This window comes from Hemibagrus wyckioides, linkage group LG07 (assembly GCF_019097595.1).
Source record: "Hemibagrus wyckioides isolate EC202008001 linkage group LG07, SWU_Hwy_1.0, whole genome shotgun sequence".
Lineage (NCBI taxonomy): Eukaryota > Metazoa > Chordata > Actinopteri > Siluriformes > Bagridae > Hemibagrus > Hemibagrus wyckioides.
The window spans coordinates 4,390,751-4,412,018 of record NC_080716.1 but is presented as its reverse complement, the minus strand read 5'-3'; the positions used below and the strand labels follow the sequence as shown (position 1 = coordinate 4,412,018).

Below are 21,268 nucleotides of genomic sequence, written 5' to 3'. Positions count from 1 at the left end.
GTAAATGAAAATAAATAAATACATCAAATATAATAAATAAATAAATAAATAAATAAATAAATAAATAAATAAAAATAAGTACTTAACAATTAATTCGGTACTGAAAAATTAATGAATTAATTATTAATAATTTTTTCGTTTGTTTATTTAGGTATTTTTTTCTAGATGTTTTTGTACATAATTAATTTTATATTTATGTTACCTAAAATAAAATTCTGTTTCATTATTTCTTTCTTTATTTAAGCGATTTATTTTGACTATTTGTTTTTTTTTTACTGTTCTGTTTAATTTATTCTAATAGCTGTTATATCATTTATTTTGCTCTATTAATACATATATTTTACTAATCGTCAAGCTAAGATCGTTCTAATTAATTAATTAATTAATTAGTAAACACTCTCTCATCTGTATCTATGAAGGAAAATAAACCCTGAGGTTTTATCAAATCGATTTCATCCTAAACCTGTTTGGTTCTGAGAGGAGGTTCACATCTGACAGCTACAAATCTGCATCCTGACCCCAAACAAATCCCCAAACCAACACAGAAATCCTTACTGTTTATTTTCTCTCCACATAAAGCCCTGATTCTCAACTACAGACTGGATTTCTGTAACGTGACTCGGAACAGAATTTAATCTCACACAAACTCTTTGTTGGGATGAAATAGTTCTGACCCACACAGTTATCTCTCTCTCTCTCTCTCTCTCACACACACACACACACACACACACACACATACACACACACACACAGCGTACCGATCCACAGAAACCGCCCTTCGAGTCACGTGATTACTCCATCGTCCATAAATCATCTGACACAATAATATCAGATTGACTTTTTATCACAAACCAGGAGAGAAAAAACTCCACAGTCTGACGTTTTACTGGGAACTTCATTTAATTAAAAAGTAAAACTGTAAAAAAAAATAATAATAAAATTTCAGACAAAGTTCAGATGTTGACGTATTATCTGTATGCTAGAAATATATATATATATATAAAATCTCTATATAGCATATTAATATTAATAACATTCATTACTGAACCGAGTTTACATTTAGCATAAATTTAAAATAAACCTAAAATAAACACATTAATTTTGTATAATATAGTTTTATAAATTTTTCAGTCATTTTCAGTTAAATAATTGTTATATATTATTAAATGTCAATAATGACGCTGTAATATAAATATAATTATTGTATCAAATTTTGTTTTTTCGTATTTTTCTTCTGGAGATTACTAATACAGATTTGTTTATTTCCTATATAGTCTTTATAATGCTTGTGATTTTTTGTGAACCGTACTGGGAAAATACGATCCATATATATATAATAATATAATATAATATATATATATATATATATATATAATATAATAATTGTTGTAGAAATATAATTTAATCATTATTGAATTAATTAAATTAAATTATTATTATTATTTTAATTTTACAAAATAAATATGTTATTACGTTAAAATATATAAAATGGCTGCGTGATTCTTTAGTGCCCAAGCTTTGACCTGGGCCGAATACCAAATGCAGATATAGTGCACTAGTTATGCCCTATTTAATTCGTTATATCGAACCCTACCGAAGTGCCCTAATATAGGTATCGCCTAGCTATATTAAATTCAGCCTTCTTCTTGGCGCATGCGCATTACGCCGAGGCCGTCAGCTGACTTCCAGGCTGAAGGAGGGCCAGAAGGAGGGAGGGAGTCATCCTGAGGTAAAAGAACTCGGATGTTCCCGCTAATCCTTTAGCGGCTCCCCAAAAACAGGACGGAAATCGGGTTGTTCCGCGTTGTTTACTCCAGCGGATCTTACTGAGGTATGATTATATTTAAATGAAACAAATCGCATTCAGCAAACAAACCAAAAAAAAATATAACGCGTCGTTTTTAGCTTAGAGCTAATTCGGCGCGTGCACCCCTCTGACCACCGAGGAGATAAGACAGCATTTTTAAAATATGTGCAAGCTGTGTGATAAATTACACAACAGTTCTGGGGGATCTATAAAGCGTGAAAAGGAATGTTCTAGATGGAAGTTATATTAATATTTAATGCACTGTTTTCCTCCTCACAGACGCGGACGTCATGTCCGGTTAATAAATATCGCGATTAAAACCGTTTGCTCTTATCGTCTACATTTTAACGTGTTTTTTTTTTTTTGACAGGAAGTGACGTAGAAATAATTCAAACGCTATTTATTTTTCTGAGGGCAACATTAACATTCTGGTCATTTCTGTGTAATAAATCTTTCACTTTTTTTAATTACTATTTAATATAAAATCCCATCTATTATTATAAAGACGTTTATAAAGTTTAACTTTCTAAGAAGCTGCCAGGAGCGATCAACTTTACACTAAAAACACATGGATATTCATGAGTATTTATTAATATGCACGAATATGCAAATTGAAACCCCGCCCCATGACCGTTTGCCACACCTACTAGCAAGTCAGCTACTGTTACAATTATGTAATTAAGAGCTGTTTTAAAAAAAAATAATCAACTGTATAATAAACTGTTGACCCCCAGTGAAGAGAACCCTGCTTGGCGTGCGAGTTTCACCAGTGTTTTAGGACATCAGGGTTAGTGTGCTGTTTAAAAGGAAACTGTATGCATTTCGTTTGCAGGAGCGAGAGTTCGCCATGGCATGTGAGGCGTGAGGAGCAGCCACCATGATTGGAGGACTGTTCATCTACAACCACAAGGGGGAGGTACTGATCTCCCGCGTCTACCGCGATGACATAGGGTGAGTTCTCTGGTGAATTTCTCCTGTCGTGTGTCCTCACCGCTTTATCTGATGCCAGCCTCTTCCTCGTTATCAGCTCTATTGTTCTGCTCCAGAGCAACCGTCCTGCTGCAGCAGTGACACAGGAAGCAGCACAGGAAGTGCAGTTCGGGGAAGATCCTGCATCTGCTTCTGATTTTGCTGCTTCAGTGTTTTTTTTTCTCTCTCTTTTTCCTTCCCCATGAGCACAAAGTCCCCAGATTAGCAGATATTTTTATAACCATTGTTTTTGGTCATCATCTTTATTTATTGTGTGTGTGTGTGTGTGGGCACCAAACATGCCTTAGCTAATCTCCATGTTTATTTAACTTTCAGCAGTGTGTGTGTGTGTGTGTGAACTTTGTGTGTGTGTAATTAAGAGATTAGTGTTTAGTGAGCTGTATGTGTGTGTGTGAGAGAGAGATTCTTCACAAATCTAAAGCGGCAAAGTTTTTATTTCTTTTTAGTTTTAGCCTCAGCTGAGAAGGTTAAAGGTTTACGGCGACTGATGGGCGTCATGGGGTCACCTTGGGGGCGGAGCTTAACTTATTCAGCTGATCGTGTTGTAGTAAACAGCGTGATGTTTGCTTACTGGAAATGAGTGTGGTCTGTGGGAAGTAACTAGCCTCATGTAGCTTGCTAACTTAATAAAATCGGGTAGCCATGTTTGTTAGAACTTTAGCTACAGTGAGGGATGGAGATCTCTGGTGAGAAATCTATAGGTTCTGATCCATTTCCTGTCCCCTCTGTCTTCCGGCAGGAGGAATGCGGTGGACGCGTTCCGCGTGAACGTGATCCACGCCCGGCAGCAGGTGCGCTCGCCCGTCACCAACATTGCACGCACCAGCTTCTTCCATGTCAAGCGCTCCAACATCTGGCTGGCGGCCGTCACCAAGCAGAACGTCAACGCCGCCATGGTGTTCGAGTTCCTCTACAAGATGTGTGACGTGATGGCGGCCTACTTTGGCAAGATCAGTGAGGAGAACATCAAGAACAACTTCGTCCTCATCTACGAGCTCCTGGACGGTAAACACCACACACACACATCATCATCATCAAAGAACAGGGAAAGGAAAGAGGGAGAAATCACCAAAGGAAGGAAGGAAGGCAGAAAGACAGGAAGGAAGGAAGGAAGGCAGGCAGACAGGAAGGGAGGAAGGCAGAAAGACAGGAAGGAAGGAAGGAAGGAAGGCAGGAAGGAAGGAAGGCAGGCAGACAGGAAGGCAGAAAGACAGGAAGACAGGAAGGCAGAAAGACAGGAAGGCAGAAAGACAGGAAGGGAGGAAGGCAGAAAGACAGGAAGGGAGGAAGGCAGAAAGACAGACAGGAAGGAAGGAAGGAAGGCAGAAAGACAGACAGGAAGGAAGGAAGGCAGGCAGAAAGACAGACAGACAGGAAGGAAGGCAGGCAGAAAGACAGACAGACAGGAAGGAAGGCAGGCAGAAAGACAGACAGACAGGAAGGAAGGCAGGCAGAAAGACAGACAGACAGGAAGGAAGGCAGGCAGAAAGACAGACAGACAGGAAGGAAGGCAGGCAGAAAGACAGACAGACAGGAAGGAAGGCAGGCAGAAAGACAGACAGACAGGAAGGAAGGCAGGCAGAAAGACAGACAGACAGGAAGGAAGGCAGGCAGAAAGACAGACAGACAGGAAGGAAGGCAGGCAGAAAGACAGACAGACAGGAAGGAAGGCAGGCAGAAAGACAGACAGACAGGAAGGAAGGCAGGCAGAAAGACAGACAGACAGGAAGGAAGGCAGGCAGGCAGAAAGACAGACAGACAGGAAGGAAGGCAGGCAGAAAGACAGACAGACAGGAAGGAAGGCAGGCAGAAAGACAGACAGACAGGAAGGAAGGCAGGCAGAAAGACAGACAGACAGGAAGGAAGGCAGGCAGAAAGACAGACAGACAGGAAGGAAGGCAGGCAGAAAGACAGACAGACAGGAAGGAAGGCAGGCAGAAAGACAGACAGACAGGAAGGAAGGCAGGCAGAAAGACAGACAGACAGGAAGGAAGGCAGGCAGAAAGACAGACAGACAGGAAGGAAGGCAGGCAGAAAGACAGACAGACAGGAAGGAAGGCAGGCAGAAAGACAGACAGACAGACAGGAAGGAAGGCAGGCAGAAAGACAGACAGACAGGAAGGAAGGCAGGCAGAAAGACAGACAGACAGGAAGGAAGGCAGGCAGAAAGACAGACAGACAGGAAGGAAGGCAGGCAGAAAGACAGACAGACAGGAAGGAAGGCAGGCAGAAAGACAGACAGACAGACAGGAAGGAAGGCAGGCAGAAAGACAGACAGACAGACAGGAAGGAAGGCAGGCAGAAAGACAGACAGACAGACAGGAAGGAAGGCAGGCAGAAAGACAGACAGACAGACAGGAAGGAAGGCAGGCAGAAAGACAGACAGACAGACAGGAAGGAAGGCAGGCAGAAAGACAGACAGACAGACAGGAAGGAAGGCAGGCAGAAAGACAGACAGACAGACAGGAAGGAAGGCAGGCAGACAGACAGACAGACAGGAAGGAAGGCAGGCAGAAAGACAGACAGACAGGAAGGAAGGCAGGCAGAAAGACAGACAGACAGACAGACAGGAAGGAAGGCAGGCAGAAAGACAGACAGACAGACAGGAAGGAAGGCAGGCAGAAAGACAGACAGACAGGAAGGAAGGCAGGCAGACAGACAGACAGACAGGAAGGAAGGCAGGCAGACAGACAGACAGACAGACAGGAAGGAAGGCAGGCAGGCAGACAGACAGACAGACAGACAGGAAGGAAGGCAGGCAGGCAGACAGACAGACAGACAGGAAGGCAGACAGACAGACAGACAGACAGGAAGGAAGGCAGACAGACAGACAGGAAGGAAGGCAGGCAGACAGACAGACAGGAAGGAAGGCAGGCAGACAGACAGACAGACAGGAAGGAAGGCAGGCAGACAGACAGACAGGAAGGAAGGCAGGCAGACAGACAGACAGACAGGAAGGAAGGCAGGCAGACAGACAGACAGACAGGAAGGAAGGCAGGCAGACAGACAGACAGACAGGAAGGAAGGCAGGCAGAAAGACAGACAGACAGGAAGGAAGGCAGGCAGAAAGACAGACAGACAGGAAGGAAGGCAGGCAGAAAGACAGACAGACAGGAAGGAAGGCAGGCAGAAAGACAGACAGACAGGAAGGAAGGCAGGCAGAAAGACAGACAGACAGGAAGGAAGGCAGGCAGAAAGACAGACAGACAGGAAGGAAGGCAGGCAGAAAGACAGACAGACAGGAAGGAAGGCAGGCAGAAAGACAGACAGACAGGAAGGAAGGCAGGCAGAAAGACAGACAGACAGGAAGGAAGGCAGGCAGAAAGACAGACAGACAGACAGGAAGGAAGGCAGGCAGAAAGACAGACAGACAGACAGGAAGGAAGGCAGGCAGAAAGACAGACAGACAGACAGGAAGGAAGGCAGGCAGACAGACAGGAAGGAAGGCAGGCAGAAAGACAGACAGACAGACAGGAAGGAAGGCAGGCAGAAAGACAGACAGACAGACAGGAAGGAAGGCAGGCAGAAAGACAGACAGACAGACAGGAAGGAAGGCAGGCAGAAAGACAGACAGACAGACAGGAAGGAAGGCAGGCAGAAAGACAGACAGACAGACAGGAAGGCAGGCAGAAAGACAGACAGACAGGAAGGAAGGCAGGAAGACAGACAGACAGACAGACAGGAAGGAAGGCAGGCAGGAAGGAAGGCAGACAGGCAGGAAGGACGGAAGGCAGGCAGGCAGACAGACAGACAGGAAGGAAGGAAGGCAGAAAGACAGACAGACAGGAAGGAAGGCAGGAAGACAGACAGGAAGGAAGGCAGGAAGGAAGGCAGACAGGCAGGAAGGACGGAAGGCAGGCAGGCAGACAGACAGACAGACAGACAGACAGACAGGAAGGAAGGCAGGCAGAAAGACAGACAGACAGACAGGAAGGAAGGCAGGCAGAAAGACAGGAAGGAAGGCAGGCAGAAAGACAGACAGGCAGGAAGGACGGAAGGCAGGAAGGAAGGCAGACAGGAAGGAAGGCAGGCAGACAGACAGACAGACAGGAAGGACGGCAGGCAGAAAGACAGACAGACAGGAAGGACGGAAGGCAGAAAGACAGACAGGAAGGAAGGCAGGCAGAAAGACAGACAGACAGGAAGGAAGGAAGGCAGAAAGACAGACAGACAGGAAGGAAGGCAGGAAGACAGACAGACAGACAGACAGGAAGGAAGGCAGGCAGGAAGGAAGGCAGACAGGCAGGAAGGACGGAAGGCAGGCAGGCAGACAGACAGACAGACAGGAAGGAAGGAAGGCAGAAAGACAGACAGACAGGAAGGAAGGCAGGAAGACAGACAGACAGGAAGGAAGGCAGGAAGGAAGGCAGACAGGCAGGAAGGACGGAAGGCAGGCAGACAGACAGACAGACAGACAGACAGGAAGGAAGGCAGGCAGAAAGACAGACAGACAGACAGGAAGGAAGGCAGGCAGAAAGACAGGAAGGAAGGCAGGCAGAAAGACAGACAGGCAGGAAGGACGGAAGGCAGGAAGGAAGGCAGACAGGAAGGAAGGCAGGCAGACAGACAGACAGACAGGAAGGACGGCAGGCAGAAAGACAGACAGACAGACAGACAGACAGGAAGGACGGAAGGCAGAAAGACAGACAGACAGGAAGGAAGGCAGGCAGAAAGACAGACAGACAGACAGGAAGGAAGGCAGGCAGAAAGACAGACAGACAGGAAGGAAGGCAGGCAGAAAGACAGACAGACAGACAGGAAGGAAGGCAGGCAGAAAGACAGACAGACAGACAGGAAGGAAGGCAGGCAGAAAGACAGACAGACAGACAGGAAGGAAGGCAGGCAGAAAGACAGACAGACAGACAGACAGGAAGGAAGGCAGGCAGAAAGACAGACAGACAGACAGGAAGGCAGGCAGAAAGACAGACAGACAGGAAGGAAGGAAGGCAGAAAGACAGACAGACAGGAAGGAAGGCAGGAAGACAGACAGACAGACAGACAGGAAGGAAGGCAGGCAGGAAGGAAGGCAGACAGGCAGGAAGGACGGAAGGCAGGCAGGCAGACAGACAGACAGGAAGGAAGGAAGGCAGAAAGACAGACAGACAGGAAGGAAGGCAGGAAGACAGACAGGAAGGAAGGCAGGAAGGAAGGCAGACAGGCAGGAAGGACGGAAGGCAGGCAGGCAGACAGACAGACAGACAGACAGACAGACAGACAGGAAGGAAGGCAGGCAGAAAGACAGACAGACAGACAGACAGGAAGGAAGGCAGGCAGAAAGACAGGAAGGAAGGCAGGCAGAAAGACAGACAGGCAGGAAGGACGGAAGGCAGGAAGGAAGGCAGACAGGAAGGAAGGCAGGCAGACAGACAGACAGACAGGAAGGACGGCAGGCAGAAAGACAGACAGACAGGAAGGACGGAAGGCAGAAAGACAGACAGACAGGAAGGACGGAAGGCAGAAAGACAGACAGACAGGAAGGACGGAAGGCAGAAAGACAGACAGACAGACAGGAAGGACGGAAGGCAGAAAGACAGACAGACAGGAAGGACGGAAGGCAGAAAGACAGACAGACAGGAAGGACGGAAGGCAGAAAGACAGACAGACAGACAGACAGGAAGGACGGAAGGCAGAAAGACAGACAGACAGACAGGAAGGACGGAAGGCAGAAAGACAGACAGACAGACAGGAAGGACGGAAGGCAGAAAGACAGACAGACAGACAGACAGGAAGGACGGAAGGCAGAAAGACAGACAGACAGACAGGAAGGACGGAAGGCAGAAAGACAGACAGACAGACAGACAGGAAGGACGGAAGGCAGAAAGACAGACAGACAGACAGGAAGGACGGAAGGCAGAAAGACAGACAGACAGACAGGAAGGACGGAAGGCAGAAAGACAGACAGACAGGAAGGACGGAAGGCAGAAAGACAGACAGACAGGAAGGACGGAAGGCAGAAAGACAGACAGACAGACAGACAGGAAGGACGGAAGGCAGAAAGACAGACAGACAGACAGACAGGAAGGACGGAAGGCAGAAAGACAGACAGACAGACAGGAAGGACGGAAGGCAGAAAGACAGACAGACAGACAGACAGGAAGGACGGAAGGCAGAAAGACAGACAGACAGACAGACAGGAAGGACGGAAGGCAGAAAGACAGACAGACAGACAGACAGGAAGGACGGAAGGCAGAAAGACAGACAGACAGACAGACAGGAAGGACGGAAGGCAGAAAGACAGACAGACAGACAGACAGGAAGGACGGAAGGCAGAAAGACAGACAGACAGGAAGGACGGAAGGCAGAAAGACAGACAGACAGACAGACAGGAAGGACGGAAGGCAGAAAGACAGACAGACAGACAGACAGGAAGGACGGAAGGCAGAAAGACAGACAGACAGACAGACAGGAAGGACGGAAGGCAGAAAGACAGACAGACAGACAGGAAGGACGGAAGGCAGAAAGACAGACAGACAGACAGGAAGGACGGAAGGCAGAAAGACAGACAGACAGACAGGAAGGACGGAAGGCAGAAAGACAGACAGACAGACAGGAAGGACGGAAGGCAGAAAGACAGACAGACAGACAGACAGGAAGGACGGAAGGCAGAAAGACAGACAGACAGACAGACAGGAAGGACGGAAGGCAGAAAGACAGACAGACAGACAGACAGGAAGGACGGAAGGCAGAAAGACAGACAGACAGACAGGAAGGACGGAAGGCAGAAAGACAGACAGACAGACAGGAAGGACGGAAGGCAGAAAGACAGAAAGGAAGACAGGAAGAAAGAAAGAACAAGGGAAGGGGGGAAGCCTTTTCTTTTTCTTTATAGAAGGAAGGAAAGCAAGAAAGTAGGCAGAGGGAGGAACGAGTGAGGGAAGAATGAAATGGAAAGAAAGGAGGTTGATAGTGGGAAGAGGGAGGAAAAGAGGAATAAAGCAGGAAATAAGTATAGATGGAAGAAAGAGATATAGGAGGGAAGAATGAAACAAAAAAAAGGACATGAGGAGGGAAGGAGGAGACCACCAGGTGTTTGTTGGGAAAAAATGTCACATCTGTGATGTGTGTGTGTGTGTGTGTGTGTGTGTGTGTGTGTGTGTGTGCGCGCAGAGATTCTGGATTTTGGATATCCTCAGAACTCGGAGACCGGAGCACTGAAGACATTTATTACGCAGCAGGGCATTAAGGGTCAGGTAAACTCCGCCCCTTTTTTTACACACTCACTCCTGATTGGCTGCCTGCTGTGGGATTTATTAATTAGTTCCACCTCACTCTCTGTATGGCTGTCAGTGCTAGCGGACAGACCAACAGACGAGAGAGAAGGAGGAGAATTAAAGTGATAAAAAGAGAGAAATCCAGGACAAAAAAATTTGAGAGAGAGATTGTGTGAAGAAAGAGAAGAAAAATGGATATGCATGAAGGAGAGAGAGAAAGAAGAGCTGAATAAGAGTCAATAGAGAAGGAAGGAAGGAAAGCTGGACAGAAGAAATAAAGTGAGAGAATGTGGAACGAATAAGAGAGAGGTGGAAGAGGAAGACTGAAAGAAAGGAAATGTCTCTCTTCCCCTCTCTGTCTTTCTCTGTCTCTTTCTCTCTCTCTCTTTCTCTCTGAGAAAAAAGGAGAAATAAGTCAAATATATATACAGAGGATATTGAGAGGGGGATGAGAGAGAGAGAGAGAGAGAAGGAATAGAATAATAAAAAGTGTGTGTTCACTTTGTAATGAAATTTTTTTCCTCTTTTCCTAATGCTGTGTGTTCGGACCTGGATCACTGCAGCATCACGTAAGTGTGTGTGTGAAAGAGAGATAAGACAGTTGATTGATTGATTGATTGATTGATTGATTGATTCCTAACTGGTTTGTTGGTGTCCTTCCTCAGACGAAGGAGGAGCAGTCTCAGATCACCAGCCAGGTGACGGGGCAGATCGGCTGGCGTCGAGAGGGCATTAAATACCGCCGTAACGAGCTCTTCCTGGATGTGCTGGAGAGTGTCAACCTGCTCATGTCCCCGCAGGGTGAGACGGCGCCCCCCAGGGGTCACACTGACCATAGTGTTTAACCACACCTACTCCCTAGTGATGAAACGGATTACAGTAATAATTCTGAGTAATTGTTCTAATAATGATGATATAATAATATTTATGCTACAGTAAGTCAGGTCCATATATTCAGCTTGGTTGAATCCAGATGTTGAACAGATGTTGTATCTGTGCGCTGCAGGTCAGGTGCTGAGCGCGCACGTCTCAGGCCGAGTGGTGATGAAGAGCTACCTGAGCGGCATGCCTGAGTGCAAGTTCGGCATGAACGACAAGATCGTCATCGACAAGCAGGGGAAAGCTGGAGCCAATGACGAGACCGGGAAGAGGTATCTATCTGTCTGTCTGTGTGTGTCTGTGTGTCTCTGTCTTTCTCGCTCTCTGCTCTCTCTCTCTCTCTCTCCCTCTCCCTCTTTTCCTGTCTTTCTCTCTCTGTCTTTCTCTCTCTCTCTTTTTTTTTTCTCTTTCTCTCTCTGTTGCTCTCTCTCTGTCTCGCTCTTTCTTTCTTTCTGTCTCTCTTTCTCTGTCTGTCTATCTCTCTGTCTCGCTTTCTTTCTCTCTATCTCTCTAATTTGTAAAAAAACAAAAATAATAAAATTCATGAATTATACCCCTATGATGCTGTGGAGTCTCTGTGTACAGGATGTTGTTCATGTAACACATTCTTTATCTAATTCAACTTTTTATTTCATGTTACAAACCTATGTTCCTCCAATGGTCCAGAGTCCAAGGTATAGGAGGTAGGTACGGCTGTGCTGTGTTTTTATAATTGTGTGTGTGTGATTTCCAGCAGCGGGAAACAGTCCATCGCCATTGACGACTGCACCTTCCACCAGTGTGTGCGTCTCAGTAAGTTCGACTCTGAGCGCAGCATCAGCTTCATCCCTCCAGACGGAGAGTACGAGCTCATGAGGTAAGCCCTGACCTTCACACATCCTCTGTAAGAGTTTTACTCCTGTGTGTGTGTGTGTGTGTGTGTGTGTGTGTGTTGAGGCTTGTTCCATGTCTCATCTGAAAGGTACCGCACCACCAAGGACATCATCCTGCCGTTCCGGGTCATTCCACTGGTCCGAGAGGTCGGACGCACCAAACTGGAGGTGAAAGTCGTCATCAAGTCCAACTTCAAACCCTCCTTACTGGCACAGAAGATTGAGGTGAGTTTAGTTATTAAATTATTTAGTGATTGATTGATTGATTTGATTGATTGATTGCACCTCGTCTCAGGTGCGTATCCCCACCCCTCTGAACACGAGCGGCGTGCAGGTGATCTGCATGAAGGGCAAAGCCAAGTACAAGGCCAGTGAGAACGCCATCGTGTGGAAGTCAGTGATGAGTCCTGTTCATTTTATCACTCTGTGTGTGTGTGTGAGAGAGAGAGTGTCTAAGTTGCTCTTGTGTTCAGGATTAAACGCATGGCCGGAATGAAGGAGTCTCAGATCAGTGCTGAGATCGAGCTGCTGCCCACCAACGATAAGAAGAAGTGGGCTCGTCCTCCCATTTCAATGAACTTTGAGGTGAGAGAATTAAAATGAGTGAAAAAATTAAACCTTGAACTTTAAACATTCTCATTAATATATTCATACAAATACAGCTAATCAGAATTGATAATGTGATATTTAAATAAGATCAAAACCATCATTTCTACACGGTGTGTGGTTTAGATCTTCATCTCTGCTCATGTTTGCTCCTCAGGTCCCGTTCGCACCGTCCGGTCTGAAGGTCCGCTACCTGAAGGTGTTCGAGTCCAAGCTGAACTACAGCGACCACGATGTCATCAAATGGGTCCGCTACATCGGCCGCAGCGGTATCTACGAGACCCGCTGCTGAGAGCGTGACCACACCTCCCCTCTGAGATAGGTGGACGAGTTAAAACAAAACCAGTAGAGAATTATGCAAACGTGAGCCGTGTTCTGTGTGTATGAAGAGTTAGAACAGAGCAGAGAGAGAGAATGTTACATCAGGATTTGTTCCAAATGTTAGTTAATGTCCACTCTAACAGATCAGAGAAGAAAATGTCTTACTGATGAAGTGTCAGGGACACGACCACCACTGACCTTCTCTACAACACTCCGTTACTTTGTGATGCAGTGCTCTGAGGGTCCATGTGATGTGCTCTCTCTCTCTCTCTGATCTGGCCATCTGTATCAGTAAAAAATCTATATAAATATAATTAAAAAAAACGAAAATTCTAATGTTGCTGTGGTGTTGTGTGTGTGTGATCAGAATGTACCCCGATCAGCCATAACATTATGACCAGTGAGAGGTGAAGTGAATAAGACTGAGTATCTCCTCATCATGGCACCTGTTAGTGGGTGGGATATATTAGGCAGCAAGTCAACATTTTGTCCTCAAAGTTGATGTTAAAAGCAGGAAAAATGGACAAGCGTAAGGATTTGAGGGCCAAATTGTGATGTCTAGACCACTGGATCAGAGCATCTCCAAAACTGCAGCTCTTGTGGGGTGTTCCCGGCCTGCAGTGGTCAGTATCTATCAAAAGTGGTCCAAGGAAGGAACAGTGGTGAACCGGAGACAGGGTCATGGGCGGCCAAGGCTCATTGATGGACGTGGGGAGTGAAGGCTGACCCGTGTGATCCGATCCAACAGACGAGCTACTGTTGATCAAACTGCTGAAGAAGTTAATGCTGGTTCTGATAGAAAGGGGTCAGAATACACAGTGCAGGACGGGTCAGGGCACCAACACAATATTAGACAGGTGGTCATAATATTATGCCTGATCGGTGTATAAACAGGCTTCCATTTGGTACAGAAGACACCTGCTGAACGAGAACTTCATACGGAGATATGTTCACGTTACACTGATTTAATAATCTTCCAGGAAAACCCGAGCAGACATCAGGCAGAAACGGGAAAGAAAGAAAAATCTTGTGCAAGTGAGAGAGAAATAAATGAGTGTCATTACAGCAGCTGTACAGAATCCTACATTTACACACTCAGATCATCATCAGAGCTCAGACAGTGCATTCTAACCTGCTGAGGTCATGTTTCTTCTAGTGAACAGGATCATGGGATTTGCTCTGATGTTCCTGAAACACTTTCATTCAGGAATTTACGACAAAAAATGAAAGACGGGACATAAAAGACTGAATGAAGACATGATCAGACGTTCATCCCGTGCACTCTAAATGCAGTCGAAGGCTAATGTGGCTAAACGTTCTGCTAGCTACAGCTATCTTTCCATGAGTGCACTTCAGCACCTCCTCCTAGCGCAGTCTAGCTTAGTGTTGTTGTTGTTGTTACTGCTATAGACTTTACCAAAAATATGTGTATATATATATATATATAAATAAAATACATGTCACAACATCCATAAAATTACATCTCTCAAATTCTGTGAAATACTGCTTTCTGATTGGCTGGCAGGGTGTGTTCAAGGTAATCGAGCTCCAAACTGAATAATAATAATATGTATCATACTACGTAACCATGACGACAATCAGAAACACTGTTTTTTCAGTCCTTTTGGCCGATAATTGGAATTCACGAGAGAAATAAACACAGTCCGAGATGTAACCCTAGCAACAAGCTTTTTTTTTTTTTCACAGCCTCTCCGAGCGTGCTGTTCGACTGTAAAACAAACAAACAAAAACCAGTAGAAATAAAAACGATCCTGTGCACACTGACAGTAAAAACACAGCGGCTCTTCCCCAAAACCTGAATCTTTACAGGAAACAGAACCAGAACACTGGCATGCCTTAACATCTCACACACACACACACACACACAGAGAGTCCTCCTGTATGCTAACGGATTCTACACACACAGCCGTATCTGTGGCGTTTTTTTAAAATCCGTCCTTCGCTCCGTGTTCGATGGAGGAGCGTCGTGATTCCGTGTCAGCGTCTCCACAGCCTGCGTCCTCCTTCCTAATCTTCCTCATCATCCTCGTCATCCTCGCTGATGTTCTGGCCGTAGGTGATGTCATGGCGCGGGCGCTTGGCGCGGGGTGAGGAAGGCGGAGAGGTCTTGGTGAAGAACGGGAGGCGGAAGGTGGGCGAGGGCGAGCGCTCGCGGGTCGGGCTGCTGCTCGGGCTCTGACGAGGACTGATGGCCTGCAACATGCGACCTTTCCCCTCCTTCAGCATGTGCTTCTACACACACACACACACACACACAGTCCTCACTTATCAGTGTTTTACTTACACTTCCAGCCAGACTGACAGAACACTGGTTCTCTTGTTGATTGACATATTTAGCCACGCCCAGTGCCGTTATTTTTGTCTTGACCAAACGGATTATGAGATTAGTTTTAACTTAGTGAAGAAATATTTTTTGTGGCTAAATGTCCACTTGGTGCCTGTGTGAAATAAATTATTTATTTTCCTTCTGAGGAAATGTAGACAGTGTAGGATGTGGAGGCCCCCCCCGGTGTTAGTGCTCCAGTGTGACTCACCAGCGCTCCCTCGGGCCCGAACATCTGCAGGAAGTTTCCGATGAACTCGCGGGATTTCTCCTCCCACTTCTGGATCAGGTCGATGCTCTTCTCCTCCACCTTCTGCACAAACTCTTTGCTCTTCTCTTCCACGTCTCGCACCTTCTGCTTCACCTTATCCACACGCTCCTGCAGGTGGTACTTCTTCTCCTGTAGGTGGAGGGGAAACACGCAGGGCCGTGACGTGCGCGTGTGTGTGTGTGTGTGTGTGTGTGTATAATGGTCAGCTCGGGATGAAGGTGATGACTCACGTTGATGAAGCTGACGTTGAGCTCTTTAGCCGTGTAGCCCCGCTGCAGGTTTCTCCTCACGTACACGTCGTAGTCACGGACGATGCGTGTGATGATGTCGGAGGTGGAGATGCCCTCGGTGCGCTGAGTCGGAGCAAACATTCCTGAACAGATCGGAATAAACACGTGTGTGTATACGAGACGGAATAAACTCGTGTGTGTGTGTGTGTGTGTTCCATGTCCCCCACCTGCATCTTTGATGTGTTTGTAGACATCGTCACTCCCTGCTGATGAGTACGGGATATCATCATGAGCAACAAAGTCAATCTGAGGAAACGCACACAGAGGTCAGAGCTCCAGTGTAACACACTGCACACCACACGTTTCATATTAGTGAATAAGGTCAGTCAGGGCAAAAGTAACGGCACCCTATAAAAGAAGGAAGTGTAGCTGCTGTGCTTCAGAGGCGCTTGTTCACCTTTTGTGGGCGTGGCCAAGTGTAAACATGATGTGTATATCAGTGTGTATGTGTCTGTGTGTTCCTTCAGTGAACTTTGGTCACACACCCGGTGTTTGGTCAGGAAATCTGGTGTGAGGGTCCAGGGCGCGTTACGCACCACCTCATCCACGTAGCGGCAGTGTGTGACGGCGTCGTAGCGTTCCTCCTCGTTCATCACAGTGAAGCCCTTGAGTTTGTGTGTGAGGTCGTCACTGCACACTGCACACACACACACACACACAGTCACAATCATCACTCTTATCACACTCACATTCATCAACACACTCAGTTAAGGTCAGTGTGTACCTCCAACGATCAGGTGTGTGTTGGGAAAGAGGTCTTTGGCCTGCATGAGGGCCCGGGCGTGTCCGGAATGAAACATGTCGAAGATACCGTCTGCATACACTCTCACCGGTCTGTCAGCTAACACACACACACACACACAATATCACATCAAACCAGTCCACTAAACTTTCAGCACACAACCTGCAAGTCTTCACAAGTGATAGGAGAATTATAGACTTGTGTGTGTGTGTGTGTGTGTCATACGTGGTGTTCCCCTTTGAGCCTCCTCCATGCTGACCCGTTTATACGGTCGATCCTCCAACGAGTCCAACTGATCAGCGTACGGAGCCGGATCTCTGAGAGCCTGAACCGGACAGAGGGAAGAAAAAATACATACATCTTATTGTGTGTATTAAATACAAACACTCTCTCTCTTTTTCTCTCACCCCTTTCTCTCTTTCTCTCCCACCCCTTTCTCTCTCTCTCTTTCTCACCCCTCTCTCTTTCTCTCACCCCTTTCTCTCTCTCTCTCTCTCTCTCTCTCACCCTTCTCTCTCTGTCACCCTTTTCTTTTTCTCTCTCACCATTTCTCACGCCTTTCTCTCTCTCTCTCTCTCTCTCTCACCCCTTTTTCTCTGTCTGTCTCTCTCTTTCTCTCTCTCTCATTACCACGGTGTGGCGTTTGAACTTGACTGCGGCGTCTCCTTCCTCCGTCTCTCCGTTCGAGTCGTCTCTCCTCCTCTTCCGGGAGAGAGAGCGTGATGAAGCGGGAGCCTCCATTTCCCCACCACCTGCAGATCCTCGGAATCCTGCAGCAAAACAACACACACACACACACACAGAGTCACACTCCAGCTGAAGTGAATCATAAGTAAGTGCACCCTCACACCGAGAGAGAGAGAGAGAGAGAGAGACATGTTTAAGGTGTATCTGAGCTCGGTGACATCATTCCTGCAATTTAAATAGAGGCTTTTTAATGACTTTAGTCTAATTATAAAACCTTTAATCTGTAAACAAAGAAAAAGACTTCACATTTTTGTTTGTTTGTTTTGGCTGCTGGTGGATTTCCAGCACGACTTCCAGCAGCTGGGAAATAAAGTGTGTTTTATTGTGATTAAGACTTCAGAGACTTCACACAGAGCCCAGGAGTGAAGGGGTTAGGGGAAGTGTTGGAGGGTGAGTTGGAACACAGCCCATGTCCTCCTTCTTGTTCATCAGGTTAGTGTAGCTCTGATGTGCTGGTCAGATATCTCACACTTCCTGCATTCCACTCACTGTGCTGTGGTGTCACACATCCCACTGCTGAAAACCTCTCATGTTTAAAACTGAGAGACCTGTGGGCGGAGCTACATGTCAGCTCAGACTGTGATGTCACTAATTGCACCGATCACTTCTGATATGTAAATGATCACGGGTTACATGACTGGGAAATCTCCAGCTCTCTGTGCAGACTGGAACCCGGAGTCGTTCAGGATGTTTTTATTTCCCTCGGTCATCGGCGTGAGACGGCTATTTCAGTGAGGGACGTGTTTACAGCCGGACACGCCGTAACTTTTCATGGCATGAGGCTTAAATAACTGCTCCGTCACCCTGCAGCTGCTCAGAGCTGCTCGGACACGCACCACAGCCAGGGCAAAAAATAGCAGCACTACTGGGGGTTTGATTACGACACATTTATAACAATATGTATAACAATAAACATGGACTATATACAAATATGAACAATGACAACTAATGTGTGTAGAAATCCCAGACTCCTGTCTAGGTCCTGTTGCTTTTAATCTCTTTTTCTCCTTAGTGAATCAGTGAGTCAAATGAGTCGACTCAGCCCACTACTAAGAGTCGACTCTTAACGCAAAACATGAGCCTCATCTTTTTTTTTCTTTTTTTTAAACAGGACAATGTTTAGGATGTGATGACTCTGGAGTCTTATTCAACATTCTAATGAGCAAAATAACATTACTGTACATTGCATTGACCTATATTTATAAATCTAATTCAAAGACATAATTGGAAGATTAGCACAGCAGTACACACGTTGCTGGATAGACAGCATGTAGCATAGATATTAAGGTGTCTTTCTTCAAGATAAATTAAGCTTCTAAATCTGAAAAAAAAAATAGATGAATAACTGAATACTCATCTGCGCGAGTCGACTCACCTAAAAAGAACCGACTCGATGAGCCGAATCGTCCGCTAACGACACATCACTACTAAGAAGCGTACTAGCTTCTTAGTGAGTTATTTATTTAGCTAGCTCAGAAACCTCCTGAGTAGTTAGTTAGTTAGTTAAACATCATATAACTGACTTTACCCCTTCCTTAACCATAAAAGTGAACTTTGAAAATGGAAAATCATGTACATGCTTAACACTGACATTTAATATAACCTAGCATTTAGCTAGCATTAAGCGGGTTAATACAGCGGAAACAACTCGCAACACATCTAGTTAGCTACTTACCCTAGTCCTGTTGTGAGACAGGCGTTTAAAAGTTTCACCTAGTTAGAGATTACCATGAATAAAACTCGTTTTCCACACGGACACTTGACGCTAGCAGAGAGTACGACTTCGCCCCTGTTTGACAGCTAAGTGCCAACAGCGCAAGACTCGGGCCGCGTCCCATATCCACACCTCCACACTACACAGGTGTGCTTCAAAACTCGAGCACGCCTACCTAGAGGCTAGAGCTCGAGGGAAAAGAGTTCGCTTTCTAAAATACTTCACCAAGATTTATTAGATGTATCTAACATCGAGCACCTACAAGTCGTGTACGGTGAGTAGTAATATTCCCTAGGTGCTAAGTAGTGCACTCGATTATGCACTTCAATGTATTTGGATTTCAACCTGAACGCTTTCTGTATTTTTTTTAAATAGATCGTTGCACTTCGCTACGTGGGATTCATTATCATCATCATCATCATCATTATTCCTGACTCATTCATTTTAGTATTTATATTGATATATATATTTTTTAATGATTGTCGCAAATATTTTAATCCGGCGTTCCGGCTGGCACCTTCTTTTGGGGTCCTTATAGTTTAAAGACTCCTCGATCCGTACCGGAAACATGATTTGTACTTCGCATGTGCGGAAATGCGTCTACTTCTTGTTTGAAATGTGACAAAAAACGATTTAAGGCAGTTTATAATAATGTTATATTATAAGACTACTAATGATTATATGTTACATACAGCGGCAACAATTTCGCGCACGCGCAGAACAGAACCCGAGATTCCGCACATGCGCAGTATAAATCATGTGACACTCACTTCCGCTATTTAAAGCGCGCCCGCGTGGTGGAGAGCCGCGTGTGCGCGTGCAGAACGAGCAGGCTCCTTCTCAGTAAGTACAGTGTAATGTTCTTGTTGTTTCCTGCTCTTGCCTTTATGTGTTGCCCGTCCGTTTTCTTAGATGGATGTGGTGTCAAATAAGGCGCACAGAATCTCTTATAATGGCTACTTCCGGTCACACAAATCCCTCTGGTTTCTGTGAAGCGCTGTGATAAGGACACGATGAGAGAGGTCTCGTGCTGCTCGGCTTCATGCTGGAGCGCTGCGGAGGAGAGGAAATCCTCGTTCTTTAATGTTTTTGTTTTTATTACAGGTTGGAGGTCTGATCATTCACACCACACCAGGAGGAAGCTGGAGGACATCTTCCCCACACACACACACACACTTTGATGTGAGTAATGAGAGATGAGATGTTTCTGGAATGTTCTGGAGACTGGCCTTAGTGTTGCCCGTTCCTCCCTGTCTGTGGTGAACGCGGTGTCAGAAAAGGCAGACAGTAAAATCATCTCCTGATGTGGAGCAAAGCCAGGAACTCTCACTGACTCCTGACTCCTCAATCTCGAGAGGAACACTTCATCCCTCAGGGGTCTGGACATCCTCAACATGCAAACATTAGTGGTGAATATTTTTCTTTCTCTCTCTCTCATTGCAGGTCGATGATGATGATGATGATGATGATGATGGAAATCATGACTGCTGCATTGAAACGGTTGTTTAATGAGGAGTGCGGTTCATGATGTGTCATGTTACAGGTTTGGTCACCAATAATTTCCCAAAAACAATTCAGCACCATCTGTGATTCCTAATAAGGAATACACTACATTGCCAAAAGTATTGGGACACCCCTCCAAATCATTGAGTTCAGGGGTTGGACTCGGCCCCTTAGTTCCAGTGAAAGGAACTCTTAATGCTTCAGCTTCATACCAAGACATTTTGGACAGTTTCATGCTCTTTGTGGGAACAGTTTGGGGATGACCCCTTCCTGTTCCAACATGACTGCACACCAGTGACCAAAGCAAGGTCCATAAAGACATGGATGAGTGAGTTTGGTGTGGAGGAACTTGACTGGCCTGCACAGAGTCCTGACCTCAGCCTTTGGGATGAATTGGAGTGGAGACTTGTCCTGTTGGAACAGGAAGGGGTCATCCCCAAACTGTTCCCACAAAGAGCATGAAACTGTCCAAAATGTCTTGGTATGAAGCTGAAGCATTAAGAGTTCCTTTCACTGGAACTAAGGGGCCGAGTCCAACCCCTGAACTCAATGATTTGGAGGGGTGTCCCAATACTTGGTCTGCTGTTAGAGGAGCTTCACCTCCCCAAGTCTCTCCCAGATTTCAGCACAGACTTTACTGGGGTATGGTGTGGTGGTGATGATGATGATGATGATGATGACTGAGGTATTTCCTAAAACCCAGTCAGGTTTGGTTTATTCATGAAGTGATAAGTACACAGATGAGTTTACTCTCTCTTTGTCTTCAATCCAACTTTTTAGAGCTTTGTCTAATAAAAATTCTCTCATTATTGTGTGCGCTTGTGTGTTTAATCCTTTTTTTTTTTCTCATTCATTTATAAAGCGAATATCCTCAGATTCCTCAGGAGTGAGACTGTGAGCAGAGAGAAACAGATAAACACATCCTGGAGACTTGTTAGATTTTTAAAAAAAATAAGTCTGGATATTAAATG

General features: G+C 45.8%; 2 protein-coding genes, 1 long non-coding RNA gene and 2 other non-coding genes across 6 annotated transcripts; 4 read left to right on the top strand and 1 right to left on the bottom strand.

The window, feature by feature from the left end:
• The first annotated feature begins 1,671 nt into the window (after window positions 1-1,671).
• Window positions 1,672-14,140, top strand: ap2m1a (adaptor related protein complex 2 subunit mu 1a). Its single transcript, XM_058394534.1, has 12 exons — window positions 1,672-1,831; window positions 2,640-2,758; window positions 3,537-3,802; window positions 9,905-9,987; window positions 10,572-10,577; window positions 10,674-10,809; window positions 11,015-11,159; window positions 11,621-11,743; window positions 11,849-11,984; window positions 12,055-12,152; window positions 12,233-12,344; window positions 12,523-14,140. Exons 2-12 carry the CDS (start codon window positions 2,685-2,687, stop codon window positions 12,655-12,657), a joined length of 1,314 nt encoding a protein of 437 aa, XP_058250517.1. The 5' UTR covers window positions 1,672-1,831; window positions 2,640-2,684; the 3' UTR covers window positions 12,658-14,140.
• Window positions 14,141-14,358: 218 nt separating this feature from the next.
• Window positions 14,359-18,915, bottom strand: pcyt1aa (phosphate cytidylyltransferase 1A, choline a). The gene is made up of 9 exons (XM_058394533.1): window positions 18,756-18,915; window positions 16,964-17,103; window positions 16,559-16,658; window positions 16,316-16,432; window positions 16,077-16,228; window positions 15,759-15,837; window positions 15,532-15,674; window positions 15,242-15,430; window positions 14,359-14,939 (listed from the first exon to the last, which is right to left on the bottom strand). Exons 2-9 carry the CDS (start codon window positions 17,072-17,074, stop codon window positions 14,715-14,717), a joined length of 1,116 nt encoding a protein of 371 aa, XP_058250516.1. The 5' UTR covers window positions 17,075-17,103; window positions 18,756-18,915; the 3' UTR covers window positions 14,359-14,714.
• A 166-nt stretch (window positions 18,916-19,081) lies between these two features.
• Window positions 19,082-21,106, top strand: LOC131355922 (uncharacterized). Of its 2 annotated transcripts, XR_009204960.1 has the most exons (3): window positions 19,088-19,637; window positions 19,899-19,976; window positions 20,238-21,106. It is a non-coding gene; the product is annotated as an uncharacterized LOC131355922 (long non-coding RNA). The 2 variants fall into 2 exon arrangements; XR_009204959.1 differs by having other exon boundaries at window positions 19,082-19,637; window positions 19,899-21,106.
• On the top strand, window positions 19,675-19,808 carry LOC131357005 (small nucleolar RNA SNORA13). Its single transcript, XR_009205205.1, has one exon. It is a non-coding gene; the product is annotated as a small nucleolar RNA SNORA13 (small nucleolar RNA).
• Window positions 20,021-20,159, top strand: LOC131357006 (small nucleolar RNA SNORA13). Its single transcript, XR_009205206.1, has one exon. It is a non-coding gene; the product is annotated as a small nucleolar RNA SNORA13 (small nucleolar RNA).
• Window positions 21,107-21,268: the final 162 nt, after the last annotated feature.